Source organism: Oncorhynchus gorbuscha, linkage group LG08 (genome assembly GCF_021184085.1).
Source record: "Oncorhynchus gorbuscha isolate QuinsamMale2020 ecotype Even-year linkage group LG08, OgorEven_v1.0, whole genome shotgun sequence".
Classification (NCBI taxonomy): domain Eukaryota; kingdom Metazoa; phylum Chordata; class Actinopteri; order Salmoniformes; family Salmonidae; genus Oncorhynchus; species Oncorhynchus gorbuscha.
Genome location: NC_060180.1, coordinates 76010327 through 76036447, shown reverse-complemented (window position 1 = coordinate 76036447; position 26121 = coordinate 76010327). Strand labels below are relative to the sequence as shown.

The 26121-nt window shown below is 45.2% G+C and overlaps 1 protein-coding gene across 1 annotated transcript in view; it reads left to right on the top strand.

Annotated features, from left to right (window-relative positions):
* Nucleotides 1–26121, top strand: part of LOC124042190 (ankyrin repeat domain-containing protein 12-like) — a 90327-nt gene that overhangs the window by 2075 nt on the left and 62131 nt on the right. The window contains 1 exon segment of the mRNA XM_046360594.1: nt 23616–23752. Within this exon segment, the coding sequence (XP_046216550.1) occupies nt 23675–23752 (78 nt within the window). The 5' untranslated portion in view covers nt 23616–23674.

Here is a 26121-nt window from a genome sequence, read left to right as displayed (position 1 = left end):
GCTTCCCTCTTTGCGAGTGAGTTGTACTTGGAACAGCTGAATATATGCTTCTTTTAGAAGTAGTTTTAAAGTGTACTTTATATGTCCAAACTCAGAATCAAAAATGCTTCCCAAAAATAACATGTTTTGATGTGCTAGAATGTTTGTTTTGATTGGTGATTTTTCTGCATTTATAGGTGCCGTCAAGGTTGCCTGATTTCAGACGTGTCCATGAAAACAGGATTATTTAGGGGAAAGCATGTAAAAGTTTTAATCAAACTTATTTAAAAAAAAAAAAGTAATCTTTATTTAACTAGGCAAGTCGGTTAAGAATACATTCTGAGTTACAATGACAGCCTTGGAACAGTGGGTTGTTCAGGAGCAGAATGACATATTTTGACCTTCTCAGCTCGGTATTTCGATCTAACAACCTTTCGGTTACTGGCCAAAAGCTCTAACCACTAGGCTTCCTGCCACTCCTAATCTCACTTTCCACAATAATCACATTATTGTATGCATGACACTGACAAAAAAAAAAACACACACATTTAGGCCTAGTATGATATCAGTATCGCAATATTCCCCCCCCCCCCCAAAAAAAAATGATAACACGAAGCAGATTTCACTCTGTTCCTGAATGTAAAATAAAAAAATGAATCCATGTGACTCTGGATGACATCACAATGACGTTTGTTTCCAACATCCGTGGTTTCCTTAAGAAGTTAAATCCCCCCCCCCCCTTTTTTGTGTTTTTGTTTCCCTGTCACGATACAAACAGATAGTGTGACACTGGTATCGTCCCGACCCTAATTGACATACACGCGCATACCGACACAATACGCCCTGCACGCTCTCGTATGCGGTTGCTACTCTCTTCTCTGATTTATCTATCCTGATGCCTAGTCACTTTACCCTGCCGTTATGTACATTTTTTTTTAGTAGGGATGTGCATCTTTCCCCTTTCTAGGCGATACGTATCAAGATACAGGAATGATACGTTTTTAGTTTGAAATGTTTCTGGTTTGAATAGATGAACGACTCGATAGAATAATAATAATAATAATAATAACAATAATAATAATAATAATAACATTTGCGTGAACACATTCATTATCCATTCTAAATTTAAAGTCTGCTTCCAATGAAGCTTAGTGGCTTCTCCGATCTGGATCTGTCTGAGCTTCTCCGATCTGGATCTGTCTGAGCTTCTCCGATCTGGATCTGTCTGAGCTTCTCCGATCTGGATCTGTCTGGGCTTCTCCGATCTGGATCTGTCTGGGCTTCTCCGATCTGGATCTGTCTGGGCTTCTCCGATCTGGATCTGTCTGGGCTTCTCCGATCTGGATCTGTCTGGGCTTCTCCGATCTGGATCTGTCTGGGCTTCGATCTGATCTGTCTGGGCTTCTCTGATCTGATCTGTCTGGGCTTCTCTGATCTGGATCTGTCTGAGCTTCTCTGATCTGTCTGGGCTTCTCTGATCTGTCTGGGCTTCTCTGATCTGTCTGGGCTTCTCTGATCTGTCTGAGCTTCTCCGATCTGGATCTGTCTGGGCTTCTCTGATCTGTCTGGGCTTCTCTGATCTGTCTGGGCTTCTCTGGATCTGTCTGGGCTTCTCTGATCTGTCTGGGCTTCTCGGATCTGTCTGGGCTTCTCGGATCTGTCTGGGCTTCTCTGATCTGTCTGGGCTTCTCTGATCTGGATCTGTCTGAGCTGATCTGACCTGTCCTGTCTGAGCTGATCTGACCTGTCCTGTCTGAGCTTCTCTGACCGGTCTGAGCTTCTCTGACCTGTCCTGTCTGAGCTTCTCTGACCTGGATCTGTCGGAGCTTTTCTCTGTGTATGTGTTTGTTAATGATGTTGGCACCTGAGCTGAGTCAGATGGGAAACTAGGCATCTACCACCCACTATCAGATAAGGGGAGCTTTGTTTGCTTTTTCTCCCCTCACTTTTTATCGGAAATCACCATCACCCACTAATTCATTTGTTGTTCAGCATGCACAATTACTTGTTGATTTAATGACTGTCAACACAGTGCATTCGGAAAGTATTCAGACCCCTAGACTTTTTCCACATTTTATGTTACAGCCTTATTCTAAAAATTGATAATTGTTTTCCCCCTCAATCTACACACTATACCCCATAATGACAAAAGCAAAGACATTTTTTTTAACAAATCTTTGTTGGGTTGTGGTCTTGTTGGAAGGTGAATATTTACCCCAGGCTAATGTCCTAAGTGCTCTGGAGTAGGTTTTCATCAAGTATCTCTCTCTGTACTTTGCTCAGTTCATTTTTCCCTCGATTCTGGCTCGTCTCCCAGTCCCTGCCGCTGAAAAACATCCCCACAGCATGATGCTGCCACCGCCATGCTTCGCTGTAGGGATTCATTCAGGCCAAAGAGTTCAATCTTGGTTTCATCAGACCAGAGAATCTTGTTTCTCATGGTCTGAGAGTCCTTTAGGTGCCTTTTGCCAAAACTCCAAGCGGGCTGTCATGTGCCTTTTATTGAAGAGTGGTGGCTTCCAGCTGGCCACTCTACCATAAAGGCCTGATTTGTGGAGTGCTGCAGAGATTGTTGTCCTTTTGGAAGGTTCTCCCATCTCCACAGAGGAACTATTGAGGTATGTCCGTGTGAGCAGTGGGTTCTTGGTCACCTACCTGACTAAGGCCCTTTTTCCCTGATGGCTCAGTTTGGCCAGCTCTAGGAAGATTCTTGGTGGTTCCAAATTTCTTCCATTTAAGAATTCATGTTTTGGTACCATTCCCCAGATCTGTGCCTCGACACAATCCTGTCTCGGAGCTCTACGGACAACTCCTTCGACCTCATGGCTTGGTTATTTGCTCTGACATGCACCGTCAACTGTGGGACCTTATATATGACAGGTGTGTGCCTTTCCAAATCATGTCCTATCAATTGAATTTACCACAGGTGGACTCCAATCAAGTTGTAGAATCATCTCAAGGATGATCACTGGAAACAGGATGCACCTGAGCTCAATTTCGATAATAATGTATTTCTGTATTTTTTTGACGAATTATAGTGTGTTGTGTGTAGATTGAGGATATTTTTTTTTCTTCATCCATTTTAGGATAAGGATGTAATGTAACAAAATGTGGAAAAAGTCAAGTGGTCTTGAATAATTTCCGAACACACTGTATACTTTTTTTTTTTCTACCGGGGACCTTCAGATGAGGCTTGTGGGCAAAACAACCTACATATATAAATATACAGTACCAGTCAAATGTTTGGGTACCTACTCATCCAAGGGTTAAAAATAAAATAACAAACTATTTTCTATATTGTAGAATAATATTGATCAACTTATGAAAAATCATGTAGTAACCAAAATCAAGGAAAAGCAGCCAACAAGTGCTCAGCATATGTGGGAACTCCTTCAAGACTGTTGGATAAGCCTTTCTCATGAAGCTGGTTGAGAGAATGCCGAGACTGCCTTGATGACAGCTTTGAACAAAGGGGTGGCTACTTTTGAAGAATCTCAAGTAGAAAATATATATTTTTGTTGTGGTGTCTCATGGTCTGGCAAAACACCACTCTAGCTCTGCCACATCTCACTGCACATGCAGAACGGCGATATTTGCAGATGTGGTAAATTGAGACTCTGTCCGTGAAAAAAAAAAAAAAAAAAAACTAAAAATAGATTATCTGTTAATCTAAATTTACATCGGTTTCAGTAACAACCAGTGAGCAATGGCAATTACTTGCCATTCATCTTGGACTCTCACAATGAGTATAATAATGCCCTGTTATGCCTTATTTGGATGAATTTCTTAGTCATTTAGTATTTTTAAAAAAATTAAGGGGAATTTCTAAAATGTTCTACTTCATATTTATCTCAGCACCCCCCTCCAATGACCTCCTCAACCAATTAGTAGACAATGCCTACTCGTGAATAGTTAAAATCACACGATGCACACTGATGATGTCATCAAACACTTCACTTCTCTTTTTTCTTCTTTTTTTAAAAACTACAGAACATAAATGTGTTTACATGTTGGGGGTCACAAATATTATGTTATGATTCGAGAGTGGCGCACCTATCTAAAGGCACTGCATCTCAGTGGTAGAGGCATCACTACAGACCCTGGTTCAGCGGTCTAAGACACTGCATCTCAGTGGTAGAGGCATCACTACAGACCCTGGTTCAGAGGTCTAAGACACTGCATCTCAGTGGTAGAGGCATCACTACAGACCCTGGTTCAGCGGTCTAAGACACTGCATCTCAGTGCTAGAGTCATCACTACAGACAACCTGGTTCAATTCCAGGCTGTAGCGCAACCGACCTGCGATTGAGAGTCCCAAAGGGTGGCATACTATTGGCTCAGTGTCTTCCGGGTTTTGACGTGGGGTCATTGTAAATAAGAGTTTGTTTAAGCACCAGCGCACAGATTACTGCACCTGTACATAGCCCATCTATAATTTAGCCCAAACAACTACCTCTTCCCCTACTTTTATTTATTTATTTATTTTGCTCCTTTGCACCCCATTATTTCTACTTCGCACATTCTTCCACTGCGAATCTACCATTCCAGTGTTTTACTTGCTATATTGTATTTACTTCGCCACCATGGCCTTTTTTTGACTTTACCTCCCTTATCTCACCTCATTTGCTCACATTTGTAGACTTTATTTTAGACTTTCTTTATTGTAGACTTTATTTTTCTACTGTATTATTGACTGTATGTCAAAAACACTATTAACTTGGTCTAGCCCAGAGCTCATGTTAGCATACTTGCAACAATGTATTGAATATTCTGGGGCCTCCGTGTTTCCTGTACCAGTGAGCTCTGGACAGACACAGCTGTAGACTATTTGCGCAAGGGATAAGTAATCAGACCTGTTTTTATGATGTTTCCACCGGATCAGAGCATCACCCCCCCCCCTTCCCCTCGTGCTGAGTGGTCATCGAAAGGGAGAGGGCTGGAAAGATTTTTCCAAGAGGCTACGTTGAGGAACTATTGTCATTCTCAATAGATGCGGAAACAGATTTTTTTTGTTCACTTGCTGTTTTGAGGTGAAGGAAGTTATTACTTTTGAGAAGCTCCACATTTTAAATGGTGAGTTAAGACCATCGGAAATGGTATCGTATCCCCAGAGGGACACATTTATAGGCCTACATTTGCAGGCAGGTCTAGACCAGGTCTACTTCTATGCGTAATCAGGTTTGTGCTCTTACTCAAAGATTTGGACCGGTGCGCTCCAAACAAAATAATGAATAATTTGTCAATAACTAATAGGTTGTAAACATGTAAACAAACTCTGTAAACATGTCCACTCTTACAACGTTAAGACGGTAATAGGACTATATTGAAATAGATTTAACAGAACTTACTGTAGCCAAACAAACACTGTAAATTCCGATCATTTCGAATCAACAGTAAATGTACAACTGTTGATACAGGTTTGCCATTCAGACTGAATCAGACTGCTGTCTCGTGAGCCGTACATTTTTTAAATTTTATATACGCTGCTCAAAAAAAAAATAAAGGGAACACTTAAACAACACAATGTAACTCCAAGTCAATCACACTTCTGTGAAATCAAACTGTCCACTTAGGAAGCAACACTGATTGACAATAAATTTCACATGCTGTTGTGCAAATGGAATGGACAACAGGTGGAAATTATAGGCAATTAGCAAGACACCCCCAATAAAGGAGTGGTTCTGCAGGTGGTGACCACAGACTACTTCTCAGTTCCTATGCTTCCTGGCTGATGTTTTGGTCACTTTTGAATGCTGGCGGTGCTTTCACTCTAGTGGTAGCATGAGACGGAGTCTACAACCCACACAAGTGGCTCAGGTAGTGCAGCTTATCCAGGATGGCACATCAATGCGAGCTGTGGCAAGAAGGTTTGCTGTGTCTGTCAGCGTAGTGTCCAGAGCATGGAGGCGCTACCAGGAGACGGGCCAGTACATCAGGAGACGTGGAGGAGGCCGTAGGAGGGCAACAACCCAGCAGCAGGACCGCTACCTCCGCCTTTGTGCAAGGAGGAGCACTGCCAGAGCCCTGCAAAATGACCTCCAGCAGGCCACAAATGTGCATGTGTCTGGTCAAACGGTCAGAAACAGACTCCATGAGGGCCTGACATCCACAGGTGGGGGTTGTGCTTACAGCCCAACACTGTGCAGGACGTTTGGCATTTGCCAGAGAACACCAAGATTGCCAGATAACACCAAGATTGGCAAGCCCTGTGCTCTTCACAGATGAAAGCCGGTTCACACTGACCACATGTGATAGTCTGGAGATGCCGTGGAGAACGTTCTGCAGCCTGCAACATCCTCCAGCATGACCGGTTTGGCGGTGGGTCAGTCATGGTGTGAGGTGGCATTTCTTTGGGGGGCCGCACAGCCCTCCATGCGCTCGCCAGAGGTAGCCTGACTGCCATTAGGTACCGAGATGAGATCCTCAGACCCCTTGTGAGACCATATGCTGGTGCGGTTGGCCCATGGGTTCCTCCTAATGCAAGACAATGCTATACCTCATGTGGCTGGAGTGTGTCAGCAGTTCCTGCAAGAGGGTGGCATTGATGCTATGGACTGGCCCACCCGTTCCCCAGACCTGAATCCAATTGAGCACATCTGGGACATCATGTCTCACTCCATCCACCAACGCCACGTTGCATCACAGACTGTCCAGGAGTTGGCAGATGCTTTAGTCCAGGTCTGGGAGGAGATCCCTCAGGAGACCATCCGCCACCTCATCAGGAGCATGCCCAGGCGTTGTAGGGAGGTCATACAGGCACGTGGAGGCCACACACACTACTGAGCCTCATTTTGACTTGTTTTGTTTCCATGGGTTGATAAATTTGAATTTGATTTGATTTCTATTGATCATTTTTGCGTGATTTTTGTTGTCAGCACATTCAACTATGTAAAGAAAAAAGTATTTAATAAGAATATTTCATTCATTCAGATCTAGAATGTGTTATTTTAGTGTTCCCTTTTATTTTTTTTGTTACTGCTCGATTTAAAACTAATCTTTGCCAGCCAAGGAATCTACCAGTTGACTAAATGGGGTCAGCCCTAATAGGCAGACATCCATTGGTAGTTTGATGTAAACATTGACGTAAACAAGATGGTGGCCTACTCAGGGTCCTCCCCTTTTATTGTTTACATAGAGGCATCTTTGGTAGTTTGATCTCAGTATATGGAAAAACCTAACTAAGATAATAATAATATAATAATATATGCCATTTAGCAGACGCTATTATCCAAAGCGACTTACAGTCATGTGTGCATACATTCTACGTATGGGTGGTCCCGGGAATCGAACCCACTACCCTGGCGTTACAAGCGCCATGCTCTACCAACTGAGCTACAGAAGGATAAATACTTGTTTGAACTAACCTACCTAATGTAAACGCTAAGTAAGTGCGTACATTGATGGACCACTAGAGTGGTAGGGTCCAGTCCACTACCACAAGTCTAGCACCACTAGAGTGGTAGTGTCCAGTCCACTACCACAAGTCTAGCACCCACTACCACAAGTCTAGCACCACTAGAGTGGTGGTGTCCAGTCCACGACCACAAGTCTAGCACCACTAGAGTGGTAGTGTCCAGTCCACGACCACAAGTCTAGCACCACTAGAGTGGTAGGTCTAGTTGTTTGTTACCATGTCTTAGGCCTACCTAAAGGTTTCTGGCAAGGAACAGCAGCATGTCCACCTTTTCTGCCCCAGAGTACCAAACTCCGCAGGATGATAAACTAGTAAATGTTGACTGAGATTTGTAGTTTGGCCATCCTTTGCCTTAGTAATCTGTTTCCATATTCTCCAAGTGACTTTGGTCAGGTCTACTAGCTCACCTTGATCATTTAGCGTGAAGCTGAAGAACTGCCAAACAGGTGACGACGTGCTTTTCTTTTCCACCGAGTCCACTATCGTTTTATTCATATTTAACTACGGCTGGCTCTGCTGTAGTTGTTACTAAGGCCGGCTCTGCTGTAGTTGTTACTAAGGCCGGCTCTGCTGTAGTTGTTACTAAGGCCGGCTCTGCTGTAGTTGTTACTAAGGCCGGCTCTGCTGTAGTTGTTACTAAGGCCGGCTCTGCTGTAGTTGTTACTAAGGCCGGCTCTGCTGTAGTTGTTACTAAGGCCGGCTCTGCTGTAGTTGTTACTAAGGCCGGCTCTGCTGTAGTTGTTACTAAGGCCGGCTCTGCTGTAGTTGTTACTAAGGCCGGCTCTGCTGTAGTTGTTACTAAGGCCGGCTCTGCTGTAGTTGTTACTAAGGCTGCCATTGTTTTATTCTGATTTAGATGCTGTCTAGATGCGTTTTATAGCAGAGATCAAGTTTATAAATTGTCTGGCTGGGCTGATGAGACAGTGGATTGCACAGTCAGATGGAACAGAGTACATAGGCATTTTTTAACGTCATGGATTTAGCTGGTGGTAACTTGTGGAATAGACACCGGCTGGAATGCGGTTTTAACCAATCAGCATTCAGGATTAGACCCACCCGTTGTGTAACTGTTTCTAAAAGCTATGCTTAATATAACTATTTTAGTATTTTTATGGAGGAGAAGTATAGCCCTACCAATTGGAAAATCATTCTGCAACTGTTTAAAAATAACTAGGCATAGCAATGTCCTTTTTGTACTGCGTTCTTCTTGCCAATTGTCCCCTCCCTGCGCAATTCGTCTGAGGTCTTTCCTTCCCGTGGGAGAGACGTTAGGGTTAGGGTTAGTCTCAGCTTCCCATTTGAACTGTTTTCAGCTATTTTCACTGTCTCTGCTACTGTATTTAAAACCCTTATTACGCCCACATCCTACATTCATGACCCCCCCCCCCCGTGCAAGTAAATTTAAATTGGGTCGCATTGTTGTGAGCTGCATATTCTACACGGTCATATAACATCATAGAATCCAATTGTTGGCAAAACCCAGCTGTCACGTTGGCACGGTTGACGAGAGGAGGTTCTCCACATTCTGTGGGTGTATTTGATATGGCTTTGAGATTCTTGGCACACAATGATTATGCACATTGACCATTCCGATTGCAGAGGCCTCATTGGACAGCGGGCTTACATTTACTGTTTTTAGTAAATGGCTACTAGCAGTGGGTAGTATATTTATTTATAGTTGGTGATCTAGCTGTGTTTTGAGTTTACACGTACCTGGGTACATATTAGCCCCAAATAAATTAGCCTAATGATATTAGCGCATAAAAAGATTAGAGGTCGACCGATTTGATTTTTCAACGCCGATACCGATTTATTGGAGGACCAAAAAAAATCTGATACCGATCAATCGGCCTATTTTTATTTTTTTCAAATGCTGCTGCCTACCATCGCTCAGTCAGACTGCTCTATCAAATCATAGACTTAATTATAACATAATAACACAGAAATACGAGCCTTAGGTCATTAATATGGTCGAATCCAGAAACAATCATCTCGAAAACAAGACGTTTATTCTTTCAGTGAAATACGGAACCGTTCCATATTTTATCTAACGGGTGGCATCCATAAGTCTAAATATTCCTGTTATATTGCACAACCTTCAATGTTATGTCATAATTACGTAACATTCTGGCAAATTAGGTGGCCCAAACTGTTGCATTGACTCTGCGTGCAATGAACGCAAGAGAATTGACACAATTTCACCTGGTTAATATTGCCTGCTAACCTGGATTTCTTTTAGCTAAATATGCAGGTTTAAAAATATATACTTCTGTGTATTGATTTTAAGAAAGGCATTGATGTTTATGGTTCGGTACAGTCGTGCAAGATTGTGATTTTTCTTTTTTTTCCCGCAAATGCGCTTTTGTTAAATCATCCCCCGTTTGGTGAAGTTGGCTGTCTTTGTTAGGAAGAAATAGTCTTCACAGAGTTCGCAACGAGCCAGGTTATCAGGCAATATTAACTAAATATCCAGGTTTAAAAATATATACTTGTGTATTGATTTTAAGAAAGGCTTTAATGTTTATGGTTAGGTACACATTGAAGCAAGACAGTCCTTTTTCTCGATTGGATGGATTATATGCAACGCAGGACACGCTAGATAATATCTAGTAATATCATCAACCATGTGTAGTTAACTAGTGATTATGATTGATTGTCTTTTTTATAAGATAAGTTTAATGCTAGCTAGCAACTTACCTTGGCTTACTGCATTCGCGTAACAGGCAGTCTCCTCGTGGAGTGCAATGTAATCAGGTGGTTAGTTAACTGTAAGGTTGCAAGATTGAATCCCTGAGCTGACCAGGTGAAAATCTGTCGTTCTGCCCCTGAACAAGGCAGTTAACCCACTGTTCCTAGGCCGTCATTGAAAATAAAAATTTGTTCTTAACTGACTTGCCTAGTTAAATAAAGGTGTGTAAAAAAAAATATATTTTTTTAAATCTGCCAAATCGGTGTCCAGAAATACCGATTTCCGATTGTTATGAAAACTTGAAATCGGCCCTAATTAATCTCCATTCCGATTAATCGGTTGACCTCTAGTAAAGATACAGGCAAATTCATCTCTTTGTTGGGAAACAATATATATATATTTTAAACGATACCAATTCTGGAACTCTATTTTAACAGTCATCATAATGCATGACTGGATTAGTTTGCACATATAAAATATATATATATTTTCAATTGCATGAAAAGATGATGAAACTTATTTCCTGAGTACCATCTCTGTTGTCATTACACTTTAAAAATAAACCGCTGTGAATGACTAAGATTTAAAAATATATTTATATTGCTCTATTCCACTGAAAGAGTTGTTGCGATTTTAAAATATATTTATATTGCTCTATTCCACTGAAAGAGTTGTTGCGATTTTAAAATATATTTATATTGCTCTATTCCACTGAAAGAGTTGTTGCGATTTTAAAATCACTGACTAAATGAATAAATGGTAAGTCTAGATCCCACTCCCCAATGTCCCATAGCCTTGGCTTGTATTTAGTTTTAGGTATGTACAGAACACTCAGTACCTACTTGTACACAGATATGTATATTGATTGAGGAACACGTGATTCTTCGTAGCCAAACTGTATATGTAAGGCCTAACTGGTCGGCTTCGTACCACAGACTTCTCGCTTTCGGGAAACCAATGTCTTCACCATTTTTGTTTTAGATGAAGTGGGAATTCTCATTTTGGGTCGAGTGTGACGTTGGTTTTTACCTCGCCCTGAATGCGTGACTCTAAAGGATCTCGGTTACATATACAGTTGTGGCTACGAAGAATCACGTGTTCCTCAATCTGCATCATTTCTATCTGAACCGTCAAGGTTACATCATGTATTTCTGACTACGCAAGGCCCTAGTTTAATTTGTCTGAACAAGCCTCCAAACGATGCCAGCTGTCTATGCAAGAAGAATCATCTGTTCTACATTATAGATCTCTATGAACCTTCAGAAGAATCATCTGTTCTACATTATATATTTCTATGAACCTTCAGAAGAATCATCTGTTCTACATGATATATTTCTATGAACCTTCAGAAGAATCATATGTTCTACATGATACATTTCTATGTGAAACTCCCGGGCCAACTGACTGTTTGTTTCAGACCACGTTTGTGTCATTTGGGCTCGTTTTTATGACTTCATGCTGTAGTAGTATAGTCATGCTGTTTGTCTCACTGTGACGACGGCACACACCAAGCAGTCATTTCCTGTGATATGTACTTGTGTTGTTACTACAAGGCAGGCACGCAGGACAAGAATCTCCAGTAACTTTACTCATACTGATTCACAAGACAAACCTACACGTTCCTCTTTAAAAAAAAAAAGTTTTGAACACCATGCATTGTCTCCTTAGGGGGAAGCCCCCACCCCCCCCCCAACCCCCTCAATTTTTAAAAATCTGTTTTCTGTTTTTACTGTTTCCCCTACACAGGTCAGTTAGCCTAATGCATAGTTTATACTTTTTGACGGCCATATTCTAAGCTTAAGCCTTTTATGAGATTCTTATGCACATTTGTCCCAACAACAACATCGAACAGTTAGTATGAACTAAGACGCTGAATAGCAGACTGTTTTTGTATAGCCTGTTTCACACACTACTCGGAGCACCAAACTAGTCCACTGACACCGGGGTCTTACTCCAAATGAACTGAGAGACAAAACCTCAACGATTTGTACACAACCCAACGAGAGGAATTGTCTGATCTCCAGGGTCGTTTTTGATTTGAACAGTTGTTTGACAGTATTATACATGACATCAGTCCCAGCAGTTAAGACCACCTTTGACACACACATTTTGTTTTACTATCCTTGTGGGCATCAAATAAAATGTATTTATATAGCTCTTCTAACATCAGCCGATATCTCAAAGTGCTGTACAGAAACTCGGCCTAAAACCCCTAACAGCAAGCAATGCAGGTGTAGAAGCACGGTGGCTAGGAAAAACTCCCTAGAAAGGCCAAAACCTAGGAAGAAACCTAGATAGGAACCAGGCTATGAGGGGGGGGCTAGGATAAACACCCTAGAAAGGCAGAAACCTAGAGAGGAACCAGGCTATGAGGGGGGGCTAGGATAAACACCCTAGAAAGGCAGAAACCTAGAGAGGAACCAGGCTATGAGGGGGGCTAGGATAAACACCCTAGAAAGGCAGAAACCTAGAGAGGAACCAGGCTATGAGGGGGGCTAGGATAAACACCCTAGAAAGGCAGAAACTTAGAGGAACCAGGCTATGAGGGGGGGCTAGGATACACACCCTAGAAAGGCAGAAACCTAGAGAGGAACCAGGCTATAAGGGGGGGGGGTTACACGACACCAAACAATTGATTCCTATTCAAAATATTTTTTCTTCCCCCTAGCCCTAATTATAAACCTGAACTTGCCTTTTTTCTTCTTGTTGGGACTGGAGAAATGTCCTTTCCTTGTCTTTTATTTTCCTTGTGAGGCCTTCAGGTCCAACCACACAGACATATCACTCAGAGAGGGAGAGAATTTATTTGGCTCAATGCAGCAGGGTGTGAATGAGGCTGTGAAACTGAAAGTGTTATGATACGAAGTGTCGGTACTATCTGCCCTGCAGTTGGCTTTAGCTCCCCCGTCTCACTAACTGTGAGGCTTCAATGTGTGTTCAGAGAGAGACGTGATGGTGGGGGGGGCCACAGATTACACAGCAGCATGTTAGTCAAGCCAACAGCAGAATATGTTAGTCTTGGTTTGGTTTAACACTATCTCTCATGGCTCTCTCCCTTCATCCTTGTTACTTTTTCTCTCTCTGTTGCGCTGCTCTCTCTCTCTGTCAGCAGTATAAATTCAAACTTTTAGTCACCTGCGCCGAATACAACAGGTGTAGTAGACCTTACAGTGAAATGCTGAATACAACAGGTGTAGTAGACCTTACAGTGAAATGCTGAATACAACAGGTGTAGTAGACCTTACAGTGAAATGCTGAATACAACAGGTGTAGTAGACCTTACAGTGAAATGCTGAATACAACAGGTGTAGTAGACCTTACAGTGAAATGCTGAATACAACAGGTGTAGTAGACCTTACAGTGAAATGCTGAATACAACAGGTGTAGTAGACCTTACAGTGAAATGCTGAGTACAACAGGTGTAGTAGACCTTACAGTGAAATGCTGAGTACAACAGGTGTAGTAGACCTTACAGTGAAATGCTGAATACAACAGGTGTAGTAGACCTCACAGTGAAATGCTGAATACAACAGGTGTAGTAGACCTCACAGTGAAATGCTTACTGACGAGCCCTTAACCAACAGTGCAGTTCAATAAGAGTTCAAATAATATTTTCAGAAAAAGTAACACAATAATGAGTTGATGTGCAGGGGGGTACTGGTACAGAGCTGATGTGCAGGGGGGTACTGGTACAGAGCTGATGTGCAGGGGGTACTGGTACAGAGCTGATGTGCAGGGGGGTACTGGTACAGAGCTGATGTGCAGGGGGGTACTGGTACAGAGCTGATGTGCAGGGGGGTACTGGTACAGAGCTGATGTGCAGGGGGGTACTGGTACAGAGCTGATGTGCAGGGGGGTACTGGTACAGAGCTGATATGCAGGGGGGGTACTGGTACAGAGCTGATGTGCAGGGGGGGTACTGGTACAGAGCTGATGTGCAGGGGGGTACTGGTACAGAGCTGATGTGCAGGGGGGTACTGGTACAGAGCTGATGTGCAGGGGGGTACTGGTACAGAGCTGATGTGCAGGGGGGTACTGGTACAGAGCTGATGTGCGGGGGGGTACTGGTACAGAGCTGATGTGCAGGGGGGTACTGGTACAGAGCTGATGTGCGGGGGGGTACTGGTACAGAGCTGATGTGTACTGGTACAGAGCTGATGTGCGGGGGGGGGTACTGGTACAGAGTTGATGTGCAGGGGGGTACTGGTACAGAGCTGATGTGCGGGGGGGTACTGGTACAGAGTTGATGTGCAGGGGGGTACTGGTACAGAGCTGATGTGCGGGGGGTACTGTTACAAAGCTGATGTGCAGGGGGGTACTGGTACAGAGTTGATGTGCAGGGGGGTACTGGTACAGAGTTGATGTGCAGGGGGGTACTGTTACAAAGCTGATGTGCAGGGGGGTGGTACTGGTACAGAGTTGACGTGCAGGGGGGTACTGGTACAGAGTTGACGTGCAGGGGGTGGTGGTGGTACAGAGTTGATGTGCAGGGGGTGGGGGTACTGGTACAGAGTCGATGTGCACAGGTTAGTTGAGGTAATTTGTACATATAGGTAGGGGAGGGGGGAGTGATGGTAGCAGCAGTGTACAAATTAAATGGGGGGGGTCAATGTAATACTCCGGTGGCCATTTGATTCATTGTTCAGGCTTGGGGGTAGAAGCTGTTAAGGAGCCTTTTGGTCCTCCGCTTGCCATGCTGAGAGAACAGTCTATGACTGGAGTGGCTGGAGTCTCTGGCAACTGCCATACATACTGCCGTACACACTGCCATACTATGACTGGAGTCTCTGGCAACTGCCATACATACTGCCATACTATGACTGGATGACTGGAGTGGCTGGAGTCTCTGGCAACTGCCATACTATGACTGGAGTCTCTGGCAACTGCCATACATACTGCCATACTATGACTGGAGTGGCTGGAGTCTCTGGCAACTGCCATACATACTGCCATACTATGACTGGAGTGGCTGGAGTCTCTGGCAACTGCCATACATACTGCCATACTATGACTATGGCTGGAGTCTCTGGCAACTGCCATACATACTGCCATTTTATTATTTTACCTTTATTTAACCAGGCAAGTCAGTTAAGAACAAATTCTTATTTTCAATGACGGTCTAGGAACAGTGGGTTAACTGCCTGTTCAGGGGCAGAATGACAGATTTGTACCTTGTCAGCTCGGGGATTTGAACTTGCAACCTTCCGGTTACTAGTCCAACGCTCTAACCACTAGGCTACACTGCCATACACACTGCCATACTATGACTGGGGTGGCTGGAGTCTCTGGCAATTGTTTGGGCCTTCCTCTGACACAACATTATGTAGGTCCCGGATGGCAGGAAGCTTGGCCCAAGTAATGTACTGGGCCGTTTGCACTACCCTCCAGGAGCGCCTTTTTCCAACCTTTTTAGGATCTAAGGACCCATCTTTTCAGTCTCCTGAGAGGGAAAAGGTGTTGTGCCCTCTTAACGACTGATTGGACCATGATAGTTTGTTGGTGATGTGGACACCAAGGAACATTAAGCTCTCAACCTGCTCCACTACAGCCCCATCGATATTAGTGGGGGCCTGTTCGGCCCGCCTTTTCCTGTAGTCCACAATCAGCTCCTTTGTCTTGATCACGTTGCGGGAGAGGTTGTGGTTCTGGCACCACACGGCCAGGTCTCTGACTTCCTCCCTATAGGCTGTCTCATCGTTGTCGGTGATCAGGCCTACAACTGTTGTTGTCGGCAAACTTAATTATGTTGTTGGAGTCGTGCCTGGCCATGCAGTCGTGGGTGAACAGGGAGTACAGGAGGGGACTGAGCACACACCCCTGAGGGGCCCCAGTGTTGAGGATCAGCGTGGCAGATGTGTTGTTGCCTACACTTGCCACCTGGGGGCGGCCCGTCAGGAAGTCCAGGATCCAGTTGCAGAGGGAAGTGTTTAGTCCCAGGGTACTTAGTAATGAGCTTTATGGGAACTAAGCTATGGGCTGTAGTCAATGAACAGCATTCTCACACAGGTGTTCCTTTTGTCCAGGTGGGAAAGGGCAGTGTGAAGTGCGACCGCGTTGGTCTGTGGATCTGTTGGGGCGGTATGCGTATTGGAGTGGGTCTAGGGTTTCTGGCATGATGGTGTTAATGTGAGCCATGACCAGCCTTTCAAAGCATTTCATTGATACAGATGTGAGTGCTGCGGGTCGGTAGTCGTTTATGCAGGTTACCTTAGTGTTCTTGGGCACAGGCACTATGGTGGTCTGTTTGTAACATGTAGGTATTAGACTCAGTCAGGGAGAGGTTGACAATGTCATTGAACACACTTGCCAGTTGGTCAGCACATGCTTGGAGTACACATCCTGGTAATCCATCTGGCCCTGTGGCTTTGTGAATGTTGACCTGTTTTTAAGGTCTTGTTGACATCGGCTACGGAGAACGTCATCATACAGTCGTCCGGAACATTTGGTGTTCTCATGCATGCTTCAGTGTTGCTTGCCTCGAAGCGAGCATATAAAGCATTTGGCTCGTTTGGTAAGCTCTAGTCACTGGGCAGCTCGTGGTCGAGTTTTCCTTTGGTAGTCCGTAATATTTTTTCAAGCCCTGCCACATGGGGGCAGAAAGCCTAGTGGTTAGATTAGAGCGTTGAGCCAGTAACCAAAAGGTTGCTAGATCTAATCCCCGAGTTGACAAGGTAAAAATCTGTCGTTCTGCCCCTAACGAGGCAGTTAACCCACTGTTCCTGGGCCGTTATTGTAACTAAGAATGCCTCTGTGCACAAAGCGAGGTCCATACAGAAATGGTTTGTCGATATCGGTGTGGAAGAACTTGACTGGCGTGCACAGAGCCCTGACCTCAACCCCATCGAACACCTTCTGGATGAATTGGAACGCCGACTGCGCGCCAGGCCTAACTCATTCTGATTGGCTGGGCCTGGCTCCCAAGTGGTTGGGTCTATGCCCTCCCAGTTCAGTTGGATGAAAGGCAAAGCACCCTTTACGATAGCCTATATTGATGACCATAGTACACAATTATCTCTCTTTGCTTTTTTGATTTAATGAACTTTGTCACATGGTCCTGTATTATGTAGTTGTGGTGATCAGGGCCAGATCTACATATGGCATCTGATCCCTGTCTGGCATCGCCCCCTCGGCCCATCTGATCCCTGTCTGGCATCGCCCCCTCGGCCCATCTGATCCCTGCCTGGCATCGCCCCCTCGGCCCGTCTGATCCCTGCCTGGCATCGCCCCCTCGGCCCGTCTGATCCCTGCCTTGATGTCCCAAATGACAACTTGTTCTACATCCAGTGCACTACTTTTGACCAGGGCCCTATTCTGATCACTACTTTAGCAGAGCCCTATTCTCTGATCCCTAGCCTGGCACTACTTTTGACCAGGGCCCTATTCCCTGCCTGGCACTACTTTTGCCCAGGGCCCATCTGATTAGGGAGCCCTGCTCTCTTCCCCGGTGCTGCCTCTACATGTGTGGATTACTGGCCCATGTCTAATCCCTATCTTTTCTTTCTTTTCCCTCGGCTCTGTGTGTGTGTAGTGGGGAGCTGGGGCAGATCCCTGTGTAAATCAAATCAAATCAAATTTTATTTGGTTAGCAGATGTTAATGCGGTAGCGAAATGCTTCTGCTTCTAGTTCGGCAATGCAGTGATAACCAACAAGTAATCTAACTAACAATTCCAAAACTACTGTCTTATACACAGTGTAAGGGGATAAGGAACATGTACATAAGGATATATGAATGAGTGATGGTACAGAGCAGCATACAGTAGATGGTATCGAGTCTGAGATGAGTGTGTAGACAAAGGCATAGTTAAAGTGGCTAGTGATACATGTCTGATCCCTGGGGAGCTGGGGCATCGTGTCGGCCCGTCTAGTGGGGATCCCTGCCTTGATGTCCCAAATGACAACTTGTTCTATATCCAGTGCACTACTTTTGACCTGGCCCTATTCCCTATATAGTGGGCAGCTAGTGTGTGTGTGGTGGGGAGCTTTGGACCAGAGCCCTATTCTCTATATAGTGGTACTACTTTTGGGGAGCTGGGGCCCTATTCCCTGTGGTAGCTGGGGCACTACTTTGGGGAGCCAGGGCAGTGTGTGTGTGTGTGTGGTGGGAGCTGGGGCAGTGTGTGTGTGTAGTGGGGAGCTGGGGCAGTGTGTGTGTGTGTAGTGCACTACTTTGGGGAGCTGGGGCAGTGTGTAGAGCTCTGTGGGATTAGTGGGGAGCCATGTTGTATATAGTGGGGACGTAGTGTCTTGTGTGTTGTGGTGGGGAGCTGGGGCAGTGTGTGTGGATGGTAGCTGGGGCACATGTGGTGGGGAGCTCAGTGTTTGTGTGTGTGGTGGGGAGCTGGGGCAGTGTGTGTGTGTGTGTGGGAGTGGGGTGTGTGTGTGTGTGTGTGGTGGGGAGCTGGGGCAGTGTGTGTGTGTGTGTGTGGTGGGGAGCTGGGGCAGTGTGTGTGTGTGTGGTGGGGAGCTGGGGCAGTGTGTGTGTGTGTGGTGGGGAGCTGGGGCAGTGTGTGTGTGTGTGGTGGGGAGCTGGGGCAGTGTGTGTGTGGTGGGGAGCTGGGGCAGTGTGTGTGTGGTGGGGAGCTGGGGCAGTGTGTGTGTAGTGGGGAGCTGGGGCAGTGTGTGTGTGTGTGTGTGTATATAGTGGGGAGTGGGGTGTGTGTGTGTGGTGGGGAGCTGGGGCAGTGTGTGTGTGTGTGGTGGGGAGCTGGGGCAGTGTGTGTGTGTGGTAGGGGAGCTGGGGCAGTGTGTGTGTGTGTGTGTGGTGGGGAGCTGGGGCAGTGTGTGTGTGTGTGGTGGGGAGCTGGGGCTGTGTGTGTGTGTGTATGGTGGGGAGCTGGGGCTGTGTGTGTGTATATAGTGGGGAGCTGGGGAGTGTGTGTGTGTGTGTGTGTGTGTGTGTGTGTGTGTGGTGGGGAGCTGGGGCAGTGTGTGTGTGTAGTGGGGAGCTGGGGCAGTGTGTGTGTGTAGTGGGGAGCTGGGGCAGTGTGTGTGTAGTGGGGAGCTGGGGCAGTGTGTGTGTAGTGGGGAGCTGGGGCAGTGTGTGTGTAGTGGGGAGCTGGGGCAGTGTGTGTGTGGGGAGCTGTGTGTGTGTAGTGGGGAGCTGGGGCAGTGTGTGTGTAGTGGGGAGCTGGGGCAGTGTGTGTGTAGTGGGGAGCTGGGGCAGTGTGTGTGTAGTGGGTGCTGGGGTGTGTGTGTAGCGGGGAGCTGGGGCAGTGTGTGTGTGGGGAGTGTGTGTGTAGTGGGGAGCTGGGGCAGTGTGTGTGTGTGGGGCTGGGAGCTGGGGCTGTGTGTGTGTGTGTGTGGGGCTGTGTGTGTGGTGGGGAGCTGGGGCTGTGTGTGTGTGGGGGCTGGGGAGCTGGGGCTGGGGTGTGTGTGGTGGGGAGCTGGGGCTGTGTGTGTGGGGAGCTGGGGCAGTGTGTGGTGGGGGGGGAGCTGGGGCAGTGTGTGTGTGTGTGGGGCTGGGAGCTGGGGCTGTGTGTGTGTGGTGGGGAGCTGGGGCAGTGTGTGTGTGTGTGGTGGGGAGCTGGGGCAGTGTGTGTGTGTGGTGGGGAGCTGGGGCAGTGTGTGTGTGTGGTGGGGAGCTGGGGCAGTGTGTGTGTGTAGTGGGGAGCTGGGGCAGTGTGTGTGTGTGTAGTGGGGAGCTGGGGCAGTGTGTGTGTGTGTGTGGGGAGCTGTGTGTGTAGTGGGGCGGGGAGCTGGGGCTGTGTGTGTGTGTGTGTGTGTGTGTGTGGTGGGGAGCTGGGGCTGTGTGTGTGTGTGTGTGTGTGGGGAGCTGGGGCTGTGTGTGTGTGTGTGTGTGTGTGTGTGTGTGTGGTGGGGAGCTGGGGCAGTGTGTGTGGTGGGGAGCTGGGGCAGTGTGTGTGTAGTGGGGAGCTGGGGCAGTGTGTGTGTGTGGCGGGGAGCTGGGGCAGTGTGTGTGTGTGTAGTGGGGAGCTGGGGCAGTGTGTGTGTGTGTGTAGCGGGGAGCTGGGGCAGTGTGTGTGTGTGTAGCGGGGAGCTGGGGCAGTGTGTGTGTGTGTAGCGGGGAGCTGGGGCAGTGTGTGTGTGTGTGTAGCGGGGAGCTGGGGCAGTGTGTGTGTGTGTGTGTGTGTGTGTGTGTGTGTGTGTGTAGCGGGGAGCTGGGGCAGTGTGTGTGTGTGTGTGTGTGTAGCGGGGAGCTGGGGCAGTGTGTGAGTCCGTGTGAGGCTGCAGCATTCATTGTTATCCCTCCTCCCTTTCCCAACCTCCACCTCTTCTCCCCCTCCACTCGTCTTCTCCTCCCCCTCCACTCGTCTCTCCTCCTCTTCTCCCCCTCCACTCTTCTCTCCTCCCTCTTCTCCCCCTCCCCTCTTCTCCCCCTCCACTCGTCTTCTCTCCTCCCTCTTCTCTACCCTCTCAGTAATCAGGCTTTTGCTCTTGCCTCCATCCTACCACTCTACAGGGGTCTGACCGGGAGTGTTTGTGACATTTTACTCTGACAGCCAAGCGCAGGATAAAAAGCGACTGCATGCCCTTCCAGCAGCATACAGACTTTTACCCACGTGGCATTGCTGTTTAGTCTTAATGCAGTGTCTCATTCAGCGTATTAGTGTCACTCTGCTGTGTGGAGGATTAGGACTGAAGATCTTTGGGCCAAACTATCTAAATGTCGCATTCTGTTAATCATAATTCTTGTGGATTGGTCCTCCCTTTTCGGGTGATTTTGTTTCGACTGTTTTAGAAAATGATCTTGCCTGAAACCTGAAGATTTTGGTCCCTAGGTATTGGCTTTACCTCAACTGGGCTAGCAGTTATTAGCATGCAGGAGACCCGGGTTCAAATCCTAGTCTGTCACAAGGACCCATGAGCATCAACATAGGAAGTTCATAGGAGTATGTCTAATGAAAAGCTGAGTCTATTATTATTATTTTGAATTTAAGGCATGTGTCACATATTTTTTTACTTTTTTTCATCCACAAAATTCATGAAATAGCAAAGGATTTAATTTCTGTTCTAACATATAGAAAAGGGGTCTTTGGAAAAACATCTACCTGAGTGTTAAGTCAGTTATCAAATTGATAATGGAATTTCCAAATAATCTCTACTGGAATTACTGCAGTTGAATTGGCTACAGGGGGAAATTGTAGTGGTCGCAAAACACCAGTCTCAACAGTGAAGAGGCGACTCTGGGATGCCGGCCTTCTAGGCAGAGTTGCAAAGAAAAAGCCATCTCTCAGACTGGCTAATAAAAATAACAGATTAAGATGGGCAACAGAACACAACCACTGGACAGAGGAATTCTGCCTAGAAGGCCGGCATCCCGGAGTTGCCTCTTCACTGTTGACGTTGAGACTGTGGTTTTGTGGGTACTATTTAATGAAACTTCCAGTTGAGGACTTGTGAGGCATCTAAGTGGCTAGGTGTCAGCTATGCATGTGGTTTGCTAACATGCTAGCTAAGTGGCTAGGTGTCAGCTATGCATGTGGTTTGCTAACCTGCTAGCTAAGTGGCTAGGTGTCAGCTATGAATGTGGTTTACTAACCTGCTAGCTAAGTGACTAGGTGTCAGCTATGCATGTGGTTTGCTAACCTGCTAGGTTGTGGTTTGCTAACCTGCTAGGTTGTGGTTTGCTAACCTGCTAGGTTGTGGTTTGCTAACCTGCTAGGTTGTGGTTTGCTAACGTGTTAAGCAGTCACCTAGCTTCATCTGGCTAGTGAGGTTCGACCTGACCAGTGTTGCGGAGCTAGCCACAATAAGAATTAGGCACAATAGTGGAATTTGGGGTTTGCCTTCAAAATAAAAGTACATATTTGAAAATGATAATCACCTCCCCAGTCAGCCTTTTGTGTGTATTGACAATCATAATGCACTGTACAGCTTTACCTAAGGATTGGGGATCAATGAAATGGGGTAACAGTCTACTCAATACCCAATATATTTTTTCCCCAATGTCCTCCTCAGAGTTATCAGACTCCAAAATATCCACACAGTATTGTTTTTCCTCTGGAATAGTGTTCAATACACATAGGTTGACAATAAATGTGGCTCAATTCACAGTTGTTTCAGAGTCCCACAATAAGAGCTACGACGCCAATGCTCTCTGGGTATCACTGAGTAGACTGATACCCCATGTTATTGATCCACAATCCATAGGTAAGGCTGTACAGTGAAATAAGGATGCCCCCAATGCAATTCTAAAGTATAATATATCCAGTCTGATTTCAACTGATTTGTCAAATGAACTATTATTATTTTCTTTTGTTGATGATTTTATATAACATTCCAACCTCTTTTACCAGCATCATAGCATCCATGTACATTTTTATAGATGAGATTTTAGCATATTATTGGGTGTTCCACGTAGCTCAGTTGGTAGAGCATGGCGCTTGTAATGCCAGAGTAGTGGGTTCGATCCCCGGGACCACCCATACGTAGAATGTATGCACACATGACTGTAAGTCGCTTTGGATAAAAGCGTCTGCTAAATGGCATATATTATATTATTATATTATTATTATATTATATTTAAAAAAAATGTCCCTATGAAAATCATAACTGGCACGCGGGTAGAAATGGTAAGAATGGAGAAGGTTTCCGATCCCCTGGTGAAGCCGGTTAGAAGGCGAGCCGGTTAGAAGGCTATATTGATCTCTTGCTCCCTCTTGTGTCAGAATTATTTAATCACAGTGTTCTTAAAGCATCAGACAAGCACAGTAGCATATTTATTTATATATTAGTTGAATTTATTAACACAGAGGGTGTCTATATAGGGGGGAAAACTATCGATTCGTCAAAAGAACAGACTGCTCTCGGGTGACCAAGATTTTTTTTTTTTTCTCGGGGACAGCCCTAGTCTACCTCCATTTCCTGGTGCTCATCCACATCCACTCAGTACTCCGTACCCCGTGTGCATATAGCAAGGTTACTTCCTGGTGCTCATCCACATCCACTCAGTACTGGTACCCCGTGTGTATATAGCAAGGTTATTTCCTGGTACTCATCCACTCAGTACTCCGTACCCCGTGTGTATATAGCAAGGTTACTTCCTGGTGCTCATCCACATCCACTCAGTACTGGTACCCCGTGTGTATATAGCAAGGTTATTTCCTGGTACTCATCCACTCAGTACTCCGTACCCCGTGTGTATATAGCAAGGTTATTTCCTGGTACTCATCCACTCAGTACTGGTACCCCGTGTGTATATAGCAAGGTTATTGTTCTTCTGTTTTTCTCTTTGGGTTGTTGGGAAGGGACCGTTAGTAAGCTATTCACTGTTAGTCTAGACATGTTTATGATATGAAAAACTTGAATTCATATATTTTTCAATCATTTTGAATTGTAAAGTAATGTCTTTCTACTCAATATCACAATTGATTTTTACCGATCTGGGAGGTGAAGTTGAATTGAATAATTTAGATGTGTATTTTGGTTCCGAATGTACCAGAGGCCCGCCACAACTAGAGCTCGTTCCAGAATCTCCTTGGCTGGCTACTTTTTCTATTTGGCTCGCTACTCTGTACGTACAGAAAACACTAGCATTATTGACATCTTTACCGTTGTTGTCGTTGTTGTAGGTCCATGATGAGTGCGCTGGGCCGTAGCTAGTCACGCGGTGGGAGGGAGGACGCCCAGGATGGCGTCCGCACCACCAGCACAATGCACCATGGCCAAACCTGGGACAGACCGAGATGGAGCCGTGGTTGGGAAGAAGGTACGCTTATACAGTTCCTTTTAGAACTATTCACACCACTCGACTTTTCCCACATTTTGTTGTGTTACAGCCTGAATTTAAAATCGATTCAATTGAGAGAGAAAATTCACTGGCCTACCTGCACACAATGCCCCATAATGTCAAAGTGGAATTATGTCTCTACATTTTGGACAAATTAATTTAAAAAATTCACCATGCTCAAAGGGATATTCAAATATCTGCTTTTTAAATGTTTTACCCATCCACCAATCGGTGCACTTTTCGAGACATTGGAAAACCTCCCTGGTCTTTGTGGTTGATTCAGTGTTTGAAATTCACTGTTCGACTGAGGGACTTTACAGATAATTGTATGTGTGGAGTACAGACATTAGGTAGTCATTCAAACATCATGTTAAACATTATTATTGTTAAGAACATTTTTACTCCTGAACTTATTTAGGCTTGCCATAACAAAGAGGTTGAATACTAATAGACTCAAGACATTTCAGCTATTCACATTGACTCTGTACCAGTACCTGTGGTGGAAAATGGGATCAAATACAACACATACCAGAACTTTGTGAAATCAACCAGGCTTAAATACAACAGTATAACAAGCCGGAGTGCTCCGCGGAACACACACCTTTTCCAGAGCCCTGGCTCCAGTATTTATCCACATATTGCATATGAGCCCATCCTACATGCAAATAAAGTTACATTCCAATCCGTGCATCCTGCTTGTTCAGCTCAATAATGCCCATACCTGCTTTCCGTCAGATTATAATGATGACAAGACCCTTGCGTTGTTCCTGCACTTAGCTAAATGCATTCTTGTGTTTGTATTATCTAGGATCAGCAGACTGTGTCTCCTCAGTTTCTAGCGTGTCCAGCTATACTAAAAATACTATACATTCCTCTATTTTACAGCCCGCTATACTAAAAATACTATACATTCCTCTATTTTACAGCCCTATGCTTTGGCTCTGCACTTAGCTCAATATGTTACTATGTATGTGTGTCTTTATCTCAGAGCAACAGACTGTCTTCTCTGTCATTCCTTCTGCATCTCTACGTCCTAAAAATATGCGAACTATGTCTAGTGGTCATCAGTTAGTCATTTGACTGACCCCCTCCTTTGTATATCCCTCTGGCCTTGGTATGTCCAGCTATCCTAGCAGCTATGTCACCTTCCCTTCATGTAGTCTGTTTTTAGTGTTCAGCTATATTCTGGGCCTAAGTAGCAGGCAGTTTACTTTGGCTACGCTTTTCATCCGGACGTCAAAATACCACCCCCTATCCCAAAGAAGTTAAGAAGGAAGCCTGCACAGAATAAAAGTATTGTCCTGCTGAAAGGTGAATTAATCTGACTGACCCAGATTTTCCTCTAGGATTTTGCCTGTGATAAGCCCCATTCTGTTTCTTTTTTTTTATCCTGAAAAACTCCCCAGTCCTTAACAATTTCTAGCATACCCATAACATGATGCAGCCACCACTGTGCTTGAAAATATGGAGAGTGGTACTGTGTTATGTTCAGGGAAACCCAATACATAACACTTTGTATTCAGGACAAAAGGTGAATTGACACATTTTTTTTCAGTATAACTTTATTGCCTTGTTGCAAAGTACTGAGGATTTTGTCATTATAAAAAATAAACAGAAATGAGCTAAGCACAGGCAAAATCATAAAGAAAAACCTGGGTCAATCTGAGATAATGAATTCACCTTTCAGTAGGACAATAACCTAAAACAAGGTCAAATCTACACTGGAGTTACATACCAAAAAGAAGACTGAATGTTCCTGAGTGGCCAAGTTAGTTTTGACTGAAATCTACTTGAAAATCTATGCCAAGACCTGAAAAATGTTTGTCTAGCTCATCAACCAATTTTGACAGAGATTGAAATGAGTTTAAAAGAACAATGGGCAAATGTTGCACAATCCAGGTGTGGAAAGCTCTTAGAGATTTACCCAGAAACACTCTCTGCTGTAATTACCCAGAAACACTCTCTGCTGTAATTACCCAGAAAGACTCTCTGCTGTAATTACCCAGAAAGACTCTCTGCTGTAATTACCCAGAAAGACTCTCTGCTGTAATTACCCAGAAAGACTCTCTGCTGTAATTACCCAGAAAGACTCTCTGCTGTAATTACCCAGAAAGACTCTCTGCTGTAATTACCCAGAAAGACTCTCTGCTGTAATTACCCAGAAACACTCTCTGCTGTAATTGCCCAGGGAAGATTCACAACTGTAATTGCTGCCAAAGGTGATTCTAACATGTTTACTCAGGGCTGAACATGTACCCCCCGGCCTCTACCCCCCTCTAGGCACTTCTCCTTTTCTGAATGGTTGTAGGTTCTGAATAGGACACATGTAAATAATTTAAAGTTCACAT